The sequence below is a fragment of the Eubalaena glacialis genome, chromosome 5 (assembly GCF_028564815.1).
Source record: "Eubalaena glacialis isolate mEubGla1 chromosome 5, mEubGla1.1.hap2.+ XY, whole genome shotgun sequence".
Lineage (NCBI taxonomy): Eukaryota > Metazoa > Chordata > Mammalia > Artiodactyla > Balaenidae > Eubalaena > Eubalaena glacialis.
The window spans coordinates 1,302,922-1,323,974 of record NC_083720.1 but is presented as its reverse complement, the minus strand read 5'-3'; the positions used below and the strand labels follow the sequence as shown (position 1 = coordinate 1,323,974).

At 65.1% G+C, this 21,053-nt stretch overlaps 2 protein-coding genes across 2 annotated transcripts in view; one reads left to right on the top strand and one right to left on the bottom strand.

The window, feature by feature from the left end:
- The window catches only part of POLN (DNA polymerase nu), a 174,725-nt gene extending 164,925 nt beyond the window's left edge, over positions 1-9,800 (top strand). The window contains exons 24-26 of the mRNA XM_061191053.1: positions 5,516-5,583; positions 8,470-8,531; positions 9,621-9,800. Of these exons, the coding sequence (XP_061047036.1) occupies positions 5,516-5,583; positions 8,470-8,531; positions 9,621-9,800 (310 nt within the window). The remainder of the gene's footprint in view (positions 1-5,515; positions 5,584-8,469; positions 8,532-9,620) is intronic.
- Positions 9,801-11,599: 1,799 nt separating this feature from the next.
- On the bottom strand, positions 11,600-20,438 carry NAT8L (N-acetyltransferase 8 like). The gene is made up of 3 exons (XM_061191878.1): positions 20,009-20,438; positions 18,494-18,658; positions 11,600-16,409 (listed from the first exon to the last, which is right to left on the bottom strand). Exons 1-3 carry the CDS (start codon positions 20,382-20,384, stop codon positions 16,042-16,044), a joined length of 909 nt encoding a protein of 302 aa, XP_061047861.1. The 5' UTR covers positions 20,385-20,438; the 3' UTR covers positions 11,600-16,041.
- Positions 20,439-21,053: the final 615 nt, after the last annotated feature.

The following is a 21,053-nucleotide window of genomic DNA, read 5'->3' as shown; positions in this document are numbered from 1 at the left end:
AGGATCCCCTCCTGGCGGCCCACCTGGGCTCCCCAGAGAAGCGAGTATGTCCGACCCCAGGAGGTCTGCCTCCCTCCCTCCTTGGTCTCCATGTCTGTTTGCCACCCCTCCGGGCCCTCCCAGGCTCCACGTGTGGGCCAGCGTGGGCCTGCCTGCTGAGGAGCCCTTCCTGGGCGTCAGCCTGTCTGCATCTGGGGAGGAAGCTCATGGCGGGTTAGGTGGTGAAAATTTATGAAGCGTTAAGTGGTCTCACGGGCCCCACCCTGAGGGGTGTCTGCTCACTCCCCCGTATCCCTACAAGGCTTCACCAGCACAGAGGACAGCTGGACCCTCCTCCCGCCACCTTTGGGACACAGGGGCCCGCTGGCCTGTGGCCACCCTTTTCCATGTGAGCTTATGGTTTTCTCTTGGCTGCTGATACTATTTTACATCCTCAAGGCATGGGATTTTTTCCTTGCCTGAGATCTTTCATCTTTCCTTAACAAGCTTCTGCCTTTACTTCTTCAGATGTTTCCTCCTGTTCGTTTTGATGTTTTAGCCTACATTCTTTTGGCAATTTCAGCAACTTTGTAGAGAAGTGTGTCCCGGGCAAAGGCCCTGGCCTGGTCGTGTCCTAGTAAAGGAGAGCGGAGAAGGCTTTCCCAGGCTCCACCGCTGTCGGCCTCCGCCTTTACAGCCCCTGCACCGGGCACTTCCTCTGGTCCGTGGTTCACCTTACACCCCCGGGAAGGAGCAGCCACAGCCCGGGCTGTCACCCCAGGGCTGGGAGGAAGGACAGAGGGTGAGGAGCCCGCGACCCGGCAGGATATAAGCGCTACCCCAGGTGCCCTGCAGTAGCTGCGCTGGGGTCTGCGCTGCTGCCTCCAGTTTCTGCAGCAGCTGCAGGAGGTGAGGAGGCAGGAGCCGAGTGGGGAATGCGCTCCTCTTGCTGGGTCTCTCCTGCCGGCCGTCCCCCACCCCAACACGCACACGCCGAGGCCAGACGCCTCTTCCATCCAGGGTTCCTCGTGGCTTTCTGCTTGGCTCCTGAATCCGTGCATCCTGTTCACTTGTGTCTTTTCTGAGGGTGAAATGTGCGAGGGTGTGTGGGGCCTGCGCTAGCGCCGGTTGTTCCGCGTCCGCGATATCTTGCGTCTAGGAGGTCTGGTCCATCTCCGGTTTCTGTGGGATGGGTAAGGGAAGTGGCATATGCGGGTCTGGGGCTTTTTGGTGACAGTCGTCATCCAGGAATTCGGAAACCCGGTGGCCATCCCTGTTGCCAGCACTGTGTTGTCTTCAGGAAACACGTTTCATAACAGAACACGTTAACTGCTTCGTGTCATTTCAGAAACCGAAGCAGGCCGGTGTGGAACACGGCCGTCCACACTGTGCATGTGAACTTGAGTTGTTCTCCCTGGAGTGGCAGGAAAGGTCTAGGACGGCGTGGGGGGGGACGCAGGGGGGGCAGACGTGGGCCACGCGTGAGCTGGTATCCGCCTGAAGCAACGTGACTGGAACGCGTCCCCGGGGCTCCTGGCGCCTGGTCCAGTCGCCCCGAAGTGCCCCGTGGGCTGGAGCCACAGGACAGCCTCCACTCACTGCCCACAGGCTGGGGAAGGAAGGCCAGGGGGCTCGTGACCCCAAGCACTGCCGTTGGTCACTTGGCCTCGCGCTGAGCTGTCGGCGGGGCGGCCTCCTCTCTTCCGACGTGGGACCCCCACGACAGGCCCTTCTGGGTTTCAGACCATGTTGGGGCTGGAAAGAAGTTTTGGAGGCTGTCGATTTCAACACCTGCATGTAGAGAAGGGAACCCGAGAGCGTGGTGCAACACGGCCAAAATCACCAGAGCTAGACCAGCACCGGGCCCCCCGGCACGCTGCAGATTCTCCTCGCCCTGGGCTCGTGCAGAGGACCGCAGCCCCACTGCTTCCCCACTGGACGGCGTGGCATCCTCAGAGGACACTTACCCTGCTCCTTTGCCCGTGGTTACAGGACAGCAGGGTCATCTCACCACACAGGCAGCCCTCTGCCCTCTGCCCACCTGGCAGCAACCCGAGGGCATCTGTGGTCAGGCCCAGCCCAGCATGTGGGCTCTTGCTCTCCCCATCTCAGGAAGGGGCAGAGAAGGTGCCTGGGGCCCAGGGGAGGCAACAGGACCAGCCAAGCAGCGAGGAGCGGCCTCGAGGGACATGGGGGCAGCAGGCCCTGGACTTCCCACGGTGACAGGGCAGCAGTTGGAGAGGGCTCTCCAGCGCCTGGGCCCTTGAGGACGTATGCGAAGCAAGGCTGGGGCAGCCAGCAAGCCCCTGGACCATGGCCTGGACCACGGCAGCCACTGGCCGGAGTGGACGGATGGGAGGCTGGGCCTTTGGGGGCGGGAGGACGCCACGCTGGTCCAGCAGGAAGGACGCAGAGCAGTTAACAAAAGCTGACCTTGACAGCACAGAGGGACCGCGGGGGCACAGAGACCAAGCTCCCCAGAGTGGCCGTCTGTGGTCACCTGCGCAGGTCAGGACAACAGCATAACGGCAGGGGCGTGGGGCCTCGCCGTGTCTCTCAAGGACTGTGGCCAGGCTGCCGGAAGGCCTGGGGCTCAGCCACCGGGCGACTGTGCTCTCAGATGAGTCCTCACAGCGTGCTCAGAGCTGAGGGCGCCTGGAAGGGAGCTGCCCCAGGCAGCCACGGCCGGCTGGGCCACCGCCGGGAGGTGAGGTGAGGCTCTCCTGGAGCATCCCCACAAGAGCGTGGTTATGTGCGGCCTGTCCGCGCAGGACAAAGGGACGGGAAGTTCCTCAGCCATCAGCTCGCTTCCTGGGAAACAAGGGGTCTGACACCTGTGTTCACCTGCCCCACCCGGGTGCCTTGTGTGCATTTCCTGTGCCCCAGTTTCCAGCTGGAGATATGGTAATGTCGCAGTCAGCTGTGAGAGTGATGTGTGAGTGACTAACGATTCAAACCTATTCTTAGGTTGCTGCCACGCCAGCAACTCAGAATTTCACAATGTAATTTCAAAAAGTATGAAAACTCTTCCTGCTAAATCTGGAAAAAGTTACAAGTGCCTATTCTGTGGTTTCTGCCCATTGGAAAACTAAGTCCCCTTGGGAGCCTAAGACCCCGCCGGAGGCCTAGAAGTCAGTTTAAGAAAGTAAATGCCAATGCTGCCAACCCAGTCTGGCTGCCCGGAGGACGGTGCCGAGAGCCCTTGGCCAGAGGCTGTGCGTAAAATACAGGCCCCCTCCCTGGGGGGACTGCGGGGGTCTGCCGGCCAGCAGCCTGCTGCCTGGGCTGGACCCAGCATGCCCTGGGGATTCACTCCCACGAGCAGGATGGGCTATGGCTGCTCACAGCAGCTCAGACTTAAAGGTGGACTTTCCCCCATCGTGAGGAATCCAGTTGCTGACTTTGGTTCAGAGGCTCAGGGCGGCAGGACTGAAGTCCCTCTGGCTCCCTGGCCGTTTCCCTCTTGGTGCCTTGATGGAGGTGGCCACTCCAGCAATCACAACGCGTAGCAGGCAAAAGGAGAAAGTAGTGGTGCTAGAAAGGGTACCCGCCCCCGCCCCCCCCATGTCAGCCCTTTCAGGAGCCTTCCTGGGAGCTGGAGGGTACCCACCGCAGGTGGCTGGGAACACAGCCTCATCTCCCCCCGACCCAGCAACAGAGAAAGGGGGAGAGTGGTTCGGGGTAGAGCCCGGTGCTTCTCGGTTACAAAGTCCTGCACAGCTTCTGAAAGCGCCGGCACAATCCGTCTCTGCACTGGGCTTGAAAACTGCTCCCTGCCCCCGGCCGGACTCACCATTGTGGTGACCCCTGTGCAGCCCCAGCTCCCTGGTGCCCCTGGGCCCACAGCTCTGCCAGGCGCTGCCTCTGTCTGCAAGCCCTGTGCCTGCTGTGCACAGGCAGTACGGTGACAAGCCTCCACAGGCTGTACGGCGACAAGGACAGGACATGGCCCCTTCCCTCGGAAGCAGGGTCCTAGAGGCAGAGACCAGGTCACACAGAGGGCAGAGCACACGCCCCCCCCACCCCCCCACATGCCTACCCTCCTTCCCTGAGGGCTACAGGCCCTCAAGACCATCCTGCACCACGCCTCCCCCCTCCCTGAGTGCACAGGGCGAGCCTCCTTCGTCCGCCCCAAGGAGGGGCTGGCACCGGGTCTGGGGTCACGGCCCCCAGCAGGTGTCAGAAGCCAACCCAGATCCTACCTTCTTTTTTTTAATCAATTTATTTATTTTATTTATTTATTGTTTGCTGTGTTGGGTCTTCGTTGTTGCACGCGGGCTTTCTCTAGTTGCGGTGAGCAGGGGCTACTCTTCATTGCGGTGCAGCGGGCTTCTCATTGCGGTGGCTTCTCTTGTTGCAGAGCACGGGCTCTAGGCGCACGGACTTCAGTAGTTGTGGCACACAGGCTCAGTAGTTGTGGCTCGCGGGCTCTAGAGCGCAGGCTCAGTAGCTGTGGCGCACGGGCTTAGTTGCTCCGCAGCATGTGGGATCCTCCCCAACCAGGGCTTGAACCCCTGTCCCCTGCATTGGCAGGCGGATTCTTAACCACTGGGCCACCAAGGAAGCCCCCAGATCCTACCTTCTAAGCGCGGGGCACGCCTGCCCCATGCTGGCCAGATCCTTGCAGACCGTGTTCTGTGCGGCCAAGGAAGAGCTTCCAGGGCCGATCCCTGGGGTGTCCCCCTCCCCCATCCCCACCCTGTGCACACATGCGCACCCGCCAGTCCCTGGCGCTTGAGTCTACGCCCTCCCAGGAGCCCTGCCCCTCAGCAGCACCTTTGTTGCCTACATACCTCCTTCCACTGCAGCATCCACACCCCCCCCTTCCTCACCCAGAGGCAGGTGGGGACAGACACCCCTCAAGGGGGTGCCTGAGGGGGCTCAGAGAAGTGGGGCACCGAGCAAGGACTCGCCCAGCAGAGGGGGCTGGAGTGAGTGCTGACTCCTCCCCTGGAGCTCAGCCCTGGGCCCAGACCCGGGCAGGGAGCTTGGTGTCTCGGGGACAGGGAGTGGCCAGGAGGACAGCAGCAAGGTGCCCAGGCCGTGGGCCAGGACCCAGGAGCAGGGACATGCTGGGGTCTTGTGCCTGCAGAATGGCCTCGAGTAGAGGCCTGTCAGGGTCCCTGCCCCCGCGATGGTCCAAGGGGGTTCTTCTTCCTCAAAATGCTCAGCCCCACTGTGTCCTCCTCAGGCTCCCCAGGTTGGAGGCGGGGGGCAGGGGGTCGCCCGGACCCTCTTATCCTGGGCCCTCTGCCTCCAATCCATCATTCTAACCTGTGTTCTCCTCCTCCTGCAGGCTGTCCTGGTGACGGTGCCGTGACCCCCGCCCACCAGCCCCTGCCTGGGTCCTCCCACTCCCCACTGAGCCACATCCTCACGGGCACCTTGTGCCAAAACCTAGGCGGATTGGCCAGCACCGGGCAGCACCCCACGTGCCCCTGTGCACATGCCCCCCCACGCGCCCCTTGTCACAGGCAGGGACAGAGCACGGCAGGCCCACGCACGGGGGCGACTCCCTCCACCGCATGTCTTGCAGGTTGGTTGCCCAGATTCACGACGAACTGCTGTTTGAAGTGGAGGATTCACAGATTCCTGAGTTCGCAGGTGAGCCCTGAGGAACCAGGGTTGTTTCTATTTCACGAATAGTTACAGTATCTCCCTGGGGGCTCACAGGCCCCCTCCCTGCACCTGCTGTGTGTCACCTGCAGAAGGGCCAGCCTTGTTTGGGGGCCCTTGAGAGGTCTGGACGGCCACTCCCTGGCCAGCAGCCCTTGGGGAACGCTAAGTGCCCTACTGGGGACCCTGCATCAGCCCCAGGGGCCCCGGAAAGATGGGGACGGCATTGGGATCCCAGGCTGGCGGGAGCCAGGCGGTGGGGCCGGCAGCAGGGTTAGTGCTGGAGCATCGGGGTGGCTGAGGCCCACAGGCTGAGCACAGACTCCAAGCCTGGGTCCTACCCTGCCCCCTCGACAGGCACCACCCACTGTGAGCCCTCCGGGATTCTTTGAAGCTAGAGACCACCTGTCCCCTGACTCAGTCCTCAGGTTGGGCAGGACTCCTCCCCTAAACAACCACCACTGCAGTGGGCATGGGGGCCTCTCTTCTGCCTCTCTAGTGAGAGCAGGAGCCCTAGGGCCCTGGTCCCTCTAGGCGCTGCAGGGCCTGTGAGGGAGGTGGCCGGAGGATGGAGAGAGTACAGGGGTGGGTGTTAGGGCTGGATGCCAGCCTCCCAACCAGCTCCCAAGTGACAACTGGCCAAGCCCTCCCCCAGCTCCGCCACCACCTGCAGAGACCTGCCCTGAAAAATGGTGAGACTACTATCCTCAGCACCCCAGCCTACACGCACCTCCATCCTACAGTTGGGAAACCAACCCATAGCAGGGCCCCATTCTACACAGGGTCCCATCCTACACGGGGCTTAACCCTACACGGGGCTTCATCCTACACAAGGCTTCATCCTACACAGGGCCCCATCTTACACAGGGTCCCATCCTACACGGGGCTTAACCCTACATGGGGCTTCATCCTACAAGGGCTTCATCCTACACGGGGCCCCAACCTACACGGGGCTTCATCCTACCCGGGGCCCCATTGTGCAGTGGGCTTCATCCTACACAGGGCCCATCCTACACGGGGTCCCATCATACACGGGGCCCCATCCTAAATGGGTCTTCATCCTAACAGGGCCCATCCTACACAGGGCTTCATCCTACACAGGGTTGCATCCTACAAAGGCTTCATCCTACATGGGGCCCCATCCTACACAGGGCCCCATCCTACAAGGGCCCCATCCTACACGGGGCTTCATCCTACACAGTGTCCCATCCTACACAGGGCCCCATCCTACAAGAGCTTCATCCTACACGGGGCTCCATCCTACACGGGGCCACATCCTACACAGGGCTTCATTCTACAGGGGGGCCCATCCTACATCGTCATTTGAAATCTGTTTGGAAATAATGGGCCTGAAACAAACCATTTAATGGGATTGGCGGGTGCTCAGCTGCTGGTTAAAAAGGAAAGAAAAAATTCTACATCTGGAGGGAGCCGCCTTAGGAACAGTTCAGTTCCCGCTCATCCTGGGGGCAACTGCTAACCGTTTCAGGCAGGCATTGAGGCTCTGCTCCCTGTGGCTCCCTGAGGGATGCAGGGCCCTCGGCCACAGGCCAGTACTCAGAGGCACCACCTGGCGCCGTGCTGGGAGAGCTCTGGGGTTTCGACCCAGCCACGGACCGTGAGACACGTGAACCCGGTGGGGGCCGGGGCTGGCTGCCATTTCTGAAGTGCTGGGTGGTCAGGACACACCTGATGGCGGCCCACAGGGCAGACCCAGAATGGGGCTCTGGGGCCCCTGGCCCAGGGACCCTGCCCTCACGGGCCATGTGGTGCAGGCTGGAGACACGGGTCACCCCAGGGAGAGCACTGGGAGAGAGCCAGCTCTGCCTGACCGCCACCGCCCCTCTGCCCAGTGGTTACTCGGGGTCACTCGTTTAGTCAGTCGCACAAAGGAGGGGATACACAGGAGGACCTGGCATTGTCTGCACACCCAGTGAGGGGGTGTCAAGGTCCGACTCCTCCCATTAGAAGCACCTGGACACCCCTGCATCTCCCCAGGGAGGCCGGGCCCTCTGCAGGGCTCCCCTAGAGTGGGCTGGGCCCACGCTGCCCGCCCACCTCCCCGCAGTCGGACCCAGGAGCCACAGCAAGTGGCTCCCCACTCCCCGGCCACACCAGTGTCCCTCTGCAAGCACAGAGAGGGTAGCGAGGCCTTCGGGCAGCTCTGATCCTGCTCCAGACACCCCAGGCCCCGTGCCCCCGGGAGTCAGCCAGGGAGCCCTGGGGCCGCGGAGGACAGAGGACGAGGCAGCCTCCGCCCGTTCCTTGGGCGTTCCTTTGGCAGTCTTTGTACTGAAATGTCAGATAACTTAGGGTGGAATGAAATATTCATTTATCAAAGGGGCAGAAGGGTTTGGAGCAAACCCTGAGAAACACTGAGCCAGGCAGCCCCTCCCGCCGGGCTGCTCCCGGCCCAGCCCCCAGTGCCATGGAGTTGTCCTTGCAGCGTCACGGGCACGTGAGACTTCACAGGGGTTTCGGCGGAAGCACAGGTCGTCCTTCCCCGGGCTGCTCGGGCCAGCGGGATTGCCTGGCCTGGCCACCCGGAGGGGGGGCGGGGGGTTGGCACAGGGGGCCGCAGCTGCAGACAAGCGTGTGGGCGGGGCTACAGCAACGCTTGGGACCCAAGGGCCCTGCTCGCGGCACCCACTGTCGGGGCCCGTTAAGGCGCCTTCAAGCACGTGCCAGTGGGAGTTGGAACCAGTCGGGGAGAACCGCAGTGGCTGCCAGAGCAGCCAGTACAGGTGACCATGACTGTGGACTTGGGAGAGCCGGGGAGCCTGGGGCTGGGGTAGGGCTGGGGCCCGGGTGTCCCCCTGGCGCCAGCTCTGCCAGGCAGGCTCGGGCTGCCCCTCTGTCTTGCCTTTGTCCCAGCCCTCGTCAGGGGAACCATGGAGGCCCTGCAGCACGTGCCAGCGCTGGAGCTACAGCTGCAGGTGAGGGGGCGGGGCAGGAGCCGGGCAGGGCCAGGCTTGGGGGAGGGATTCATCAGCCCTCCCCCCAGGCCACCCCCACCTGCCCCAGGTGCACCTGGACGTGCCAAGCCAGTCCCAGCCAGACTGCTGGCTGTTGGCTCTCAGAGGGGGCTCCAGGTCCTCACCAGGAAGACCTTCGGGTCCAAGCTCCCCCGAGGTGGTGGGGAAGGTGGAGGAATAACAAGGAGGTGAGAGTCCTCGAAGGCTTGCACACGGGCCCGCACAGGGTCAACAAGCACCTTGGAGCCCCTGGAAAGACTGCAGGGAAGGATGGCTCGCCCCTCGTCCCATGGTCGCTCCCTCCTCCCTGCCGTGGAAGCAGCCGTGCTCTGTGCCCCTGGGGCCCCTGCACCCATCCCACCGTTAACTTCACCCCTCACCTCGCCCTGCGGGCAGCAGCTCGGCAGCATGAAGGAGCGCCCACACGGGCCCAGCCAGGGACGGGAACTCCCATGTTCTGGAGTGGTTGGCGTTTGCTCCTGTGGCAGGTGGAGACGTGGGGGGCCTCGAGGTCCCCAGGAGCCCAGGAAGCCCCACCTCACCCCACTAGTAGCCCTGCAGGTGGCAGGGGGCTGCAGCTGTGAGCGGCCCCCTCCCGTTGAGAGGGAGCTCTTGAGCCGTGATCAAGGGCGCCCTCAGGATCAGGTCCCTGGGAGGGCTCTCCAGACCCCTCTGCACCTCTTGAAGTCAGCTGATCCCCCTGGGGGACCACAGGTGGCCCCGGGACACACCTCCCTACGCCAGAGCCCCCTGCCTGGCCAGCCCCTACGAGCTCCTTGCTGCACAGGGGCCCTGGCAGGTGAGGGGGGCTCAGCCAAGGTCGAGGCATCGTGACAGGGTGGGTGTGCGGTGAGCCCGTTTACCTGTTGCTGCGTGTGTGTGTGAGTATGCGTGTGTGTCTGTGTGAGTGTGTGTGTGAGTGTGCGTCTGTCCGTTGCTGAGCTGCTGTGGCCGTGTCTAATCGTGTGTCTTGGGGCAAGTGGCTGCCCGCGTGGGGGTCTGGGCGGTGGCTGGGAAGGCCTGGCGCTCACCTCTGGCTGCCACCCGCAGGTGCCCCTGAAGGTGAGCCTGAGTGCCGGCCGCTCGTGGGGACACCTGGCACCACTGCAGGAGGCCCCGGCCCGTGACCCCACCACCATCCTGCCGAGTCTCCAAGCAACCGCTCAGCCACCTCCGGCCCCTGAGCGCCTACCCCCGTGCACGCATTTTTCGCCTTCATTTGGTCTGTAGCCCCAGGCAACAGCGGGGAAGAGAACTGGTTTCCACCAGCCCGCTGTGTGGCCTTCCCCAAGGTCAGAGTCAAGTGCTTGGTACTCGGCTAGGGCCACCTTCCCACTGGAGCTGGGGCAGCCGGGTGCCCCCTGGAGTAAACGCCTCTTGTGAACGTGCTCGGCCCTGTCGGCGTGAATTCTTCCCGTGGGTGGGGTACACCGCGTCCGCAGCCCTCGGCCCCTTGGGCACAGCCAGGGCAAGCACCCCAGGCAGGAGTGGGCCAGCCCTTGGTTGCCCCAGGCTGACAGCTGCTCACCACCCCGCGGGTGTCCGGGAGCTGCCAGCATCCTCGCTCCCAGGGCCTCCCGGGCCAGGACGGTGACATGCTGGCCAGAGGTCACAGCCTGACCACCCTCCTGAGGGCCAGAGGGGCCCGTGCACGGGTGCTCGCCGGTTCTCACAGACCCCCAGGGCCGAGGGAGGGCATGGCCCGTGCACTCCTGGAGCCTCACAGCGGCCTGTGACAGAGGTACCACCCCCTGGCATGGTGGGGACACTGAGGCACGGGAAGGTCACCTCACTGGGACAAGTGTCCCAGCAGGACTGCAGCTGGGCTCCCCCCGACCCTGCCCCGCACCACTGCCCGGCCGCCTGTCTCATCCCGGGGCCCCATTCCCAGACCACCCTCACGCCCGCATCCTGGTCTGGGTCCAGGCTCTGCATGCCACTCTCCAAGTGGGGTGCAGCGCCTACCCAGGGCAGGGCGAGCATGTTGACAGGGCCCAGATGCAGCTCCAGGAGCAGGCACGGGTGCTCCCCCCCGCCCCCGGCTGTGGACTCTGCTCCTGTTTAATGGCAACTAGAGCCCACGGGACACGGCATCATCTTTTCTGAGTGACGTGGATCGTCACAGTTTATCATGCCCAGGCCCGTTTTTCTCATGGCTTCAAGATCTTGTCACTGGTCTCATGGGGTGTGCAGGGTCCAGATGGCCAGGCCTGACCACCATGTGATAGAACATTCCAGAACCTGGAAAGCTGCCAGGCCCCTCCACGCCACTGCCTCTGTTGTGTGGCCGTATGTCTGAGTGGCAGCCTGTCTTCATGCTCTGTCACCTCAGAAGCTAGACCACTGCCGGGCTTCACAAGGAGCATCTCACTCAAGCAAACGACCGTCCTTGGGAGCTGACATCTCTGGGCCAGCGCGGGCCACCGTGTGCCTTGTGGGGGGAAGCCACGTAGGGTGGGCACGTCCCAGAGCGTCCCAGTCAGACCCACGAGAAGGGACTGAGGGGTGAGGGGTGGACGGACCCTGCGAGGACGTTCCCTCCCACCCAGAAGCCGGGCCAGGGCAGGAGAGTGCAGCCAGGGGAAGGCCTGCTGTGGAGAGCCGTCCACGCTGGGTGGGCTGCAGGAGCCTTTGGACACGGCTGGGTGTATGTCCACCCTGAGCCTCAACGTCCCTGCCCCACCCCCGTGCCCTGCTCTCCAGCCTGACACCCCCATTCCATCACCCTCCCTTCCTTACAGACACTGGGGGTCCCACTGCCCCTCCCACCTGGGTCCCACACCTCATGCCATCCTTCAGAGCCGACCTGCTCCAAGGAGGCGTCAGACAGACGGGCAGACCCCCAGGCCCACAGGAGAGCCCGGCCGGGGCTGCTGACACAGAAACGGGGGCCTCTCAGCCCACAGGTCACCCAGGCACCTGCTCCGGCCTCCGGGAGGAGGGGCCCAGCATCTCCAGGAAAGCAGCCCTTCCTGGCCCAGCGTCGCACAGACGACACCTCAAGAAAGCATGGAGCCCGGTTCCATCAACTCTGGTTTTATTGAAAAACAGCAGCATTGGGGGCTGGGCAGGCGGAGGGACACTGCTCCCGGCCCCTCCCGTCACTCACACACGCACAGGAAGCCTGGGACCCTCTCCCCAGCCCTGCAGCCTGTCTCCTCTGGACGCAGTGCACGGCCCCTCCGGGCCCTCTCGGGGGCTGTTTGGTACATCCTGGGGTGTCAGGACAGACGCCACAGTCCTGGGCTCACAAACGGTAAACACAGTAAGTGAAACCAGCCACCACGACACGTTCTGGGCTCTGCCTGCCCAAGGACACCGCGTCCATGGCAGCTGTGGTCAAACAAATCTGATCTCGGCCAGTCTGGCTGAGTGTCACTGCCCTTGCCACCCTCCCCACACGGCCAGAGAGCTGGGCAAAAGCCCATCCTGATCACCCCCCTTCACACAGGCCGTCCAGCACCCTTGGCCAGGGAGGAAGGAGCGCTAGATTCAAGGTCCGCTGGGTCCGGAGAAGGAGCGTGAACGAGGCCTCAGGCCAGCCGCACCGCCGAGCACCTCCCGGCCTCCCCTTCCCAGCCAGAGCGGGCCCTCGGCCACCAGGCTCCCTCCCTGTACACACACACGCACACACGCAGAGGCACGCACGTGTGCACGTACCCACAGGCACACATGCACACACACAGGCACACCTCTTCTCCAAAACGGCTAATTATTGCTGTTAAAAAACCACATCCAACAACAGTAGCTTGGGGCTCCCCCTCCCTGACCCCGGGCAGCCCACTTGTCAGTGGACCTCACGCCATCACTGAAAGCCTGTCCTCGGCACCATGGAGCAAACACAGTCCAGGATCTGCCCCACACCCGGCCCAGAACTCGAACCCAAAAGCCTCGGCCAGAGGGCCACCAGCACAGGTACACAGCCTGTGGCCAAAATGATTCACAGAAGCGGCTTCGAACAGACACAGGAGCAGCAGGGACACGGAGGACGTGGCCAGGGAGAGGTGGTAGGCTCCCAAGGCCGGGGGCCACTGTCCAGCCGTCCCCCAGGCACTGACAGGAAGGCGGCCCCAGGGGTGGGCCCAGCGCCCGAGCACGGGCAGAGACCCGCACCCACAGTGTCAACATGCCTCCCAGAGGCCAGAGCCAGGCCCTGTGGCCCAGAGAGCCTCCCAAGCACTTGCCCGACGCCAGAGGGGCCACCTGAGAAAGGACACCCAGAGCAGGGTGGGGGCCGCCCCAGGACCGTGTGGCCTCCCAGCCCATGCCTTCTGCCCCCCATCCCTCCCCCACTCCACCCAAGGGCAGCAGGGGGAGGCCAGGCCGGACACGATGGAGGTACCAGGTGGGAGACGCGGCCACGGCCCTTCCTGGGGCCGGGCCACCTGGCTGGCCCCAACACACGCACACCACCCACCCTGGCTGCCCACCCTCGGGGGCCAGCGGTCTGAAGAGCCCATACCTGGGCAGGGGGAGCTACCCCTGGGACGGCCCGCCAGCCACATGCCAGGACCCTGGTGGCACTGGGCCATCCAGAGGTGCTGGAGCCTTCAGCTGCCCTGGATCCCACTGCCTGGACGTGCCCATCGGGCCTGTGTTCCAGGCTCATCTAACGTAGACATCCTGAGCGCTCTGCCTTCCACTTTCCGCTCCAGAAACAGACAACAGAAGCCCTGGAAGCCCGACCCCTGAGCACGGGTGCCGGGCCCAGGGCTGGCTTTCCAGTCTGGGGAGGCCCAGGAGCCAGCAGGGAGGGGAGGGGGCCCAGGGCCACCCAGTGCAGAGAAGCTGCCCAGACACATCACTGGGCAGGACCCCAGGAGGACGCTTCACAGAGGTAGAAGAAGTAACATCAGAATTTCTACAAAGGTATAAAATTCACATCTCAGTGCATGTTTGTGGAGCAGTTAGCTCCCAGGCTGGGGGAAGGACGGGAGACCTGCCCCCCGTGGTCCTCAGGAGCCCAGGAGCTGCACGCTGGCCGGGCAAGGGTCCTGACCTGGGCTCAGCATGCACCCAGCCTGGGGCACTTAGGTGCCTCTGCCCACCTCAGGGGCCAGGCAGCAGCTGGACAGCAGAGTTCCGGACACATGGCCACCCTGCCACACCCCTCCTGGCATCTCTCCTGGCAGCAACAAGAGGGCATAAGGAAAGGTCAAGAGCCCAGCCAGCACCCACCACCCTCTGGGCCACCGACTGGGGCGTGGGGAGGACGCAGCGTCGACAGACACCAGCAAGACGGGAGGGGCCACACCACTGCCAGAAGCAACACCAGCGAGGCACTTTGGTCAACGCCAAGAGACATGGGCAGCCCCGGGGGGCTCCCACGGCCCCACCCACGTGCCCCACACCAGGGACGGGAGGTCCAAAGGCACAGGATCAGAGGAAGCTGGCAGCGCCCCAGTGCCACCACCTGACACCTGACAAGACACGACCCACCACGCGGACTTCACGGGCCCCCACCTGCCCTTCCCACCCGGCCAGGCCTCAGGCCAGCGGCAGCCCCAACTCGCCCCATGCCAACTAAGGCCACCCCAAGCCGACACCGAACCAAACAGAAAGAGGAAAAAGGCACAACTGTTTGTTTTCCATTTTGCTAAAACACTTTACGTCTGTCTGTATAATCCAGATTAACAAAATCTGAGAGCTGCAAGAAAATAGGGTGCCGATTTCTGTACAGTCTACAAAATTCCCATCCCCGAGTAGGGACCGGGTGCCACCAGGGAGAAATGTACAGGGGAGCACGGGGTCTGTACAATGTTCTGCAAATATCTCGGTTGCTGACAGCACAAAAAGCCCCTCAGGAAACTAGGCTTGTTCCGTCCGTCTGCTTATTTCCAAAGCGCCTCTTTAAGAATGCTCCCTCCACGGTCCCGCACGTGGGACCCAGCTCAGTGGCCCGTGACGCCTGCCACTTTCCCCTCCCCCAAATCCCCAAATTAGGGGGTCTTGGCGGGCATCTCTGCCCTCCTGCCACCAGGCGAGGTCCGGGCTTACAGCTGGACATGCGGGCACTGCCAACCACCACCTTCCTCTCCCCCTCTGGGCCACGCCCCCACCCAAAGGCCGCTGCCTGAGACCTCAAGAAGGAGAGAGTGGAGGCACAGGTCCCCCCGAGCCCACGGTGAACTCCTGCATGGGAGGCTGCCAGGAACTTGCTCCCATCCTGCCCTCCGTCCTGCAACACGAGAGCTCGACAGGGGTGGCCCGGAGCCTCCTCACAAAGCAGGAATGCTCTTTGGGGGGAAATTATGTTAAGTCAGGATCTCCCTCCAGATTCCAAACTGAAACCCTCCACCCACCCGGCCACTCACCCCCACCAAACTGGGCCAGAAATAGTGCATTCTAGACCACACAGGTGTGTGTGTGTGTGTGTGTGTGTGTGTTGTGTGTTAAGGTATAAACTACCGTTTTGTCCCCAGAATTAAAGTCATGCAGAGTGCTATTCTGTCTAAATAACTTATTAAAAAATAGGTCGGCTTCAGGCTGGGAGAAGCTGCGGGCTCGGTGGTGCAGGCAGCAGCCTGGGTTGGTAAGATTCACAGGACAGAGCCCGTCAGCCGCAAGGCAGGAGGTCCTCAGGGAGGTCTGGGGGAGGCCACCAGGACCAAGCTGGCACTGGGGGAGAGATGACCCCATGACTGCCTCCTACCCTGCTCTCCTGAAGGGCCCTGACCACGGCTGTACAACATGTTGCCATGGGAACCACACCTGGACGATGCCACCCATCAGCAAAGCCCGGGCAGAGGAGGGGCAGGTACCGAAAGGAAACACAGGTGATCCGACGTCAAAGCAAAGCTGAACTGGGTGAAGCAAGGAGCAAGGTGGACAGTCAGGCCTCCCAAGAGGCTGGGCTGGGGCTGGGGGCGCTCACCAGTCTGGGTCCAGTCCAGGCAGGGCAGGGGGCGGGAGGCTGTGGGCATGCGGCATGCTGCAGCCAGGCCACATCCTCAGCATGCACAGAGCAAAGCGGGCCCGCAGCCAGCTCGGCGCCCCGTGGGGCAGTGGCCGACCGGTGCCACAGGCCACGCCTGCTGGGGACTGATGGCTGAGCCACCGCCTGGCTGGTGGCCAGGGGTCTGCTGGGCGGGGGCCTCACTGCAGAGGCTCTGTGCTTGGTGGGCAAGGCTGGGCCCGCCCCCACCCCGGGGGTGGGCTGGAAGGGGCCCCTCGCGCCAGGGCCGGGCAGCTGCGTGGGCTCGCGGTGGTCCACGCTGTCACTCTTCAGGATGCGGCCCCAGCAGACTGGGGAGGGCAAGGGGCGTGGCTGGGAACAACCCACCTCCCCAAGTGTCACGGATGAGCAACGGCCCCGCACCCCCCCAAGAACCAGCCAAAGAACCGTGTGGTGCCGAAAAAGGAAAAACCCAACACAAACGCCAAGGTGAGCGTCTGAAAGCGGCCCGGGCGGCGGGCAGGAGGGCACAGGCGGACGGGGCGGTGGGCGGGACAGCGGGCAGGTGGGTGGCGGTCACTCCTCGCGCAGCTGCAGGCGGTAGCGGTGGTAGCGGACCTGGAAGAAGAGGCGCTCGGCCAGCGAGAGGGTCATGCCAGGCATCACGTAGTGGTCACTTGAGCCCATGTGCCTGAAGCCCAGCGACTCGTAGAGCTTGTGGGCGGCCACCTTGACGGCTGTCGTGCCCAACACTACCGCAGAGTAGTTGTGCACCAGGGCGAACTCCAGCACCTTACGGCCCAGCGCCTTGGCGATGCCCTTGCCACGGAAGCGTGAGTCCACCGACATGCGCAGCAGCTCCACCGTGTTGTCCGCCGCGTGGGCCCGCGCTGCCACGATGCCCACCACGTTGCCATCCAACACGGCCACCCAGAAGCAGGAGCCTGCGGGGAACGGGGCGGTCAGGGCCACTGGCGCTACTGCATGACACAGCCGCCCCGGCAGAGTCCTCTGGGCGGAGGGAGCCAGGCCCAATCTGCCTCCTGCCCACAGCAGCCCTGGAGCCACCCTGACCCTGGGCCTGAGGCTGGGCAGCCAGCCCTGTGGTCAGGCCAGCCATCCCCACCCCCGGCCCAGACCAATCGCGGCCCCACGCAGGGCAGGAGGAGGAGGGGGAAGACCTCAGGGAGATGAGGGAGCAAGAGACAGAGGGATGAAGACCAGAGGAGAGAGGCCTGCAGGGCACAGGCCACGGGGAGAGCCATCTCCTCTGGGGACCCAAGGCCCAGGGGCTACAGGAGGCAAGGCCAGGGGGCAGTGCCTGCTCCGAGGAGCCCGGCCTGCACACGCCCTACCCACGGCCATGCCAGCCTCCACTGCCATGTCCTCCCACCAGCCACCCTCCAGGCCCCGGCCCCAGCCTCCCTCCTGCAGCGGCCAAACCCTCCCCCGCTAACGCTCCTTCCCCGGACCCCCACCCGGAAGAACTCTTCACTCTACCGCCCTACGCCTGGGGGTCCCCCACTACCTCACCTGCCAACGCGGCCCCCATCAGCCCGTCAGCTCTGCCGGGCAGTCTCCTGTCTCCTTCACCGTCAGACCCCGAGACTGAGACCGGGCACGTGGCCCGAGCTCGGGAAGGAGCTGACCGCCCCCTCCACCGGCTGACCTGCCCACTGTCCGGGAGTTCGGGCTCTCCCCACCTGCCCGGGCCCAGGTCAGAGGTCAGCACAGTCCTGGGAGCCTCGTGCCTCCCCAGGCCTTGGTTCCCCCGTTGCGGGAGCAGCTCCCACGAGTCCAGCACGGCCCCACCAGCCGCTGTCCAGCCTCTCTGCCCCTGCGGGATCTTCCTGCACACCCAGCAGACATCTCAGGAGGGGTGAGCAGGACCCAGCCCCCCATCTGACACCCAAGGACACTGCACTCCAAAGAGGGCAGGGCCACGCCGGGCCCCAACCCCTCTTCTGCTCCTGCGGCCTGGGCTTTGGTGCCAGGTGGGTCTCACGCTTCTGTCCCCTCCCGTCCTGGGGGGAGCCAGGCTGAAGCCAGAGCTCCATGGAGGCTGATAAGATGCTTTGTTTGGGCTTGGGAAAGGGTCAAGGAGAACCAAAGGTGCCCAAGGCCAGCCAGGCAGCCTCGGGGCGGGGAAAGGACCAGCCACCAGCGCACAGGAGCTGGCCAGGCCAGAGCGCGTCACCCCTGCTCCGGAACGCCTTGCCTCTCTTCTCCCCACTGCCCTTCCCTGGCACTCACCAGGATGCTGCTAGACCCTAACCAACCAGGCGCACTCTGTCCCTCTCCTCAGGGACCTTCCTGCGCTGGAAGACCGTCACGCCCCAGCTCCAGGCATGGAGAAAATCATGACCCTGCCTCCCAGGACCCACCCTGCCTCAAGGCCAGCCTGGAGAGTAAAGAATGGCTCCAGACCAGGTCCCAGCCCCTCCCTCTACAGAAGGCCAGGGCCGGGGCAAGACCCTGGGCTTACTAAGTGGCCCAGACACCAGAAGTGGGACCCCTGGTCTCCTAGGGTCCTCATTCCCCCAGAGTGACCTTTGCCCTCTCCCCACCATGTGGTCCTCTGCCACACAGGGCCCTAGCATTCCAGGCCAGCCCAGGATCCAACAAGGCATGCCCAACAGGACCGGAGAGAGGTGAGAAAGACCCCCTTCCCCCCATGAAGCACTAGGGCAGCACAAACAGCAAGGCCGGGACACCATGGCCCAGGGCCAGCTCAGGCCACTCAGAACCCTGCCCTCAGGAGACACAGGACGGAAGCCCGGCCACGCTCAGGGGAGAGGACCTAGTCCTGCCAACCCCAGCGCCTGCCAGCCTGCGGCCAGAGCCCTTGGGCACCCAGAAGGCTCAGGTCACGGGGGCGCCCCAGCCCAGGCTGACCTGTGCCCAGCCCCTGCCCCAGGCCCGCCCCGAGGTTGCTGCGCTGGGGGCAGCTCTACCAGAAGGAAGGGCTGGGGAGGAGGGCAGGAGGGGGCAGGGGGGAGGAGGAGTCCAGAGACCCCCAGGGACTCACCAGGGGGCTTCATGTAGTACTGCTCAATGTCGGCCATGTCTGTGTGTAGCGCGCTGTCCAGGTAGGCGAGGACCACCTTCCGGCTGTAGTAATAGCGCAGGCCCAGCAGCCCTGCTGGCACCAGGCACGTCAGCAGCAGCGAGCGGGTCAGGGCAAAACAGAGCGCTGCGGGGAGAGGTGGCGCCCGGTGAGTGGTCGGTGGGGCAGAGCCTGTGGGGATAGCCCCGCGGACCAGCGCGGGGAAGACGGACCCAGGCCCACCAGCCCCCTGGTAAATAAGCCGGTTAGGGACATGAGCAGAGGAGAGACCATGCCAAATAGGCCAGGCCCGTTTTCTCCGGAAAAGCAAAGAACATTACAGCTGCCCCTTCTACTTTTCCCTATTAGCAAACTTCTCACCGTAGGACACGTTACCTTTATAACCTGACATCATTGGATTTCTTAATATGCTGAGCACCGCAGCGGCCTCTGGGCAGGCTACCCTCAATAGCTGGCGGGCACAGCCCAGGACACGGCTACTGAGGAGTGGCCCCTGCCCATCGCCCCGGCCCCCTAGCTGGGGAAGGGGCTTTGTCCACAGCCTGGCCCACACGGGGCGGGGCGGGGGAGGGTGCCAAAGAGCTGCCCGGCCAGGCACCTGCAGGCCGTCCCACCCTTGGGAAGTGGGGGCCCCGCCTTCCAGCAGGAAGGCCCCAGCCAAGAGCCCTCCCTGGGCCAGCCTCTGGGTGCTGCGAGGACAGGGACCAGGGAGAAACTGCTTCCAGCCTAGGCTACCGGGATGCAGACGTGCCTGCAGTGAAAGTGCCTCTGCTGCGTGACCTTGGGAAAGTCCCACCCCCCAGCCTCAAGCTCCTCACCTCCGAAATGGGGAGAACCACCCTCCCGCGGCAGAGCCTCAAGGGGCAAAGCCCCAAGGCCCCTGTGGGGGCCGCCCACCGTGAGGGCCCACTGCCCCCTCGTTCTGCTTCCTCGGCGCTCACCCTCCCCCGGAACCCCAGGGAGCCGGCTGTCTTCCCCTCATAAATTAGCGCTCGTAGCCGCCGAGGCAGCCTCCCCCGCCCCGCGGATTATATATAGTCACACGCGCCAGGCGCGGGGCCTCGGCATCGGTCGCTACCTGCCGTCACCCCGCCCCCACCCGGGATGACCAGGAAGGGGACGCAGGTGGAGACCCCAGTTCTCCGCCCGCAGCCCCTGCACCCGGCCCGCACTGGTTCCCACGCCCCCGCCCGGCGCGCCTTGGCCGGGAGCCCGGGCCGACCCCAGCGCTGGGGGCCACCTCGCCCCGGGCCTCCGCAGAACGCGCGGGTGCGTGTCCGCGCGCGTACGAAGGGGGTCGGGGGTCCGCTTCCGTCCCAGGACGAGGCCCGGGCCCGAGGCGGGGCCGAACGGGCCGGAGGGAGTCCCGCGCGCGTCCCCAGAGGGCCAGGCGGGCGCAGACTGCGGCAGGCGGGGGTGCGCCCGGCCGGCCGCGGCCCCGACCCCGCCGTCCCCGCGGGGTCCCCGCGCACTGACCGGCCAGCAGGGCGTAGAGCAGCTGCGTGCGCGGGTGGTGCCGCAGGCCGCGGAAGGCCGTGTTGGGGATGCGCTCCATGATGCCGTCGTAGAAGATGCGGCGCGCCGCCTCCTGCTCCGCCGCGCGGATCTCGCGGATGTACACGCCGCGCCCCTCGGGCGGCTCCGCGCCCCCCGCGCCGCCGAGGGGCTGGGGGCCCGGCGCGGGCGGGGGCGCGGCGGGGGCGGCGGCCGGCCCAGGAGCGGCGGGCAGCGGGGGCCACATGGCGCCGGCGGCGGCGAGCAGCGCGTCCTTCTTGGCCCCCGGCAGCGCCTCATGGTCCTCGGCGGCCACGATCTTCGTCTCGCAGACCATGTCGGGAGGCCCACAATGCATGCACCCGGCCGGGCGGCGCAGCGCAGGGACGCGGGCCGGGCTGCGGGCGGGCTCAGCCCGGGCCCAGGGCAAGGGCGCGGCGCCCTCGGACCCGCGGCGGCGGCGGCGGCAGCGGCGGCGGCAGCGGCGGCGGCTGTTCAGGAGCGCGGGGCGGAGGCGGCGGGCGGCCGGGGCGCGCGCAGGGAGCTACGCCGCATTTTGGAGAAGTATTTATAATGCAGCGGCGCCGGTGCAGTCGCGGCGCCCGGGGTCCCGCAGGGTCCTAGCGTCCACTGCATTGGCTGCCGAGGGTCACCATGTGATCTCAAGGGTGGGAGCAGACGCCGCCTCCGCGCCCGCCCGATGGCACGCTTGGGCGCTTCGCTGCGGCCGGGCGGGGGAGGCGCGGGCGGCCCGGGGCGCGACGGAGCGGCCGAGCCCCGCGAGGTGTCCGGGGAAGAGCGAAACAGCGTGCGGCCGGGGTCCTGGCCCGGAACGGGCGCTCCGCGGGGATCCGGGTTGGGCGCCTCCCGCCCGGCCCCTGCGTCCCCGCGCCGCCGCCGCTCAGCGCGGGCCTGTGAGCGCCCGGACCTGGGGCCGCGCCACCGGAGCCCGCAGCCCTCGTCCTCCTCCTCCTCCTCCTCGGCCGCCGGGCGCTGTCACGGAAGCATCTCCATCTCCATCTCCCGC

Excerpts from the sequence above, each read along its gene's own strand:
- NAT8L (XM_061191878.1), bottom strand. The coding sequence starts at position 20,384 with ATGCATTGTGGGCCTCCCGACATGGTCTGCGAGACGAAGATCGTGGCC. Across the intron at positions 18,659-20,008 it reads GCTCTACGCCCTGCTGGCCG|CGCTCTGTTTTGCCCTGACC; the intron begins GTCAGTGCGCGG and ends CTCTCCCCGCAG. Across the intron at positions 16,410-18,493 it reads GTACTACATGAAGCCCCCTG|GCTCCTGCTTCTGGGTGGCC; the intron begins GTGAGTCCCTGG and ends CGTTCCCCGCAG.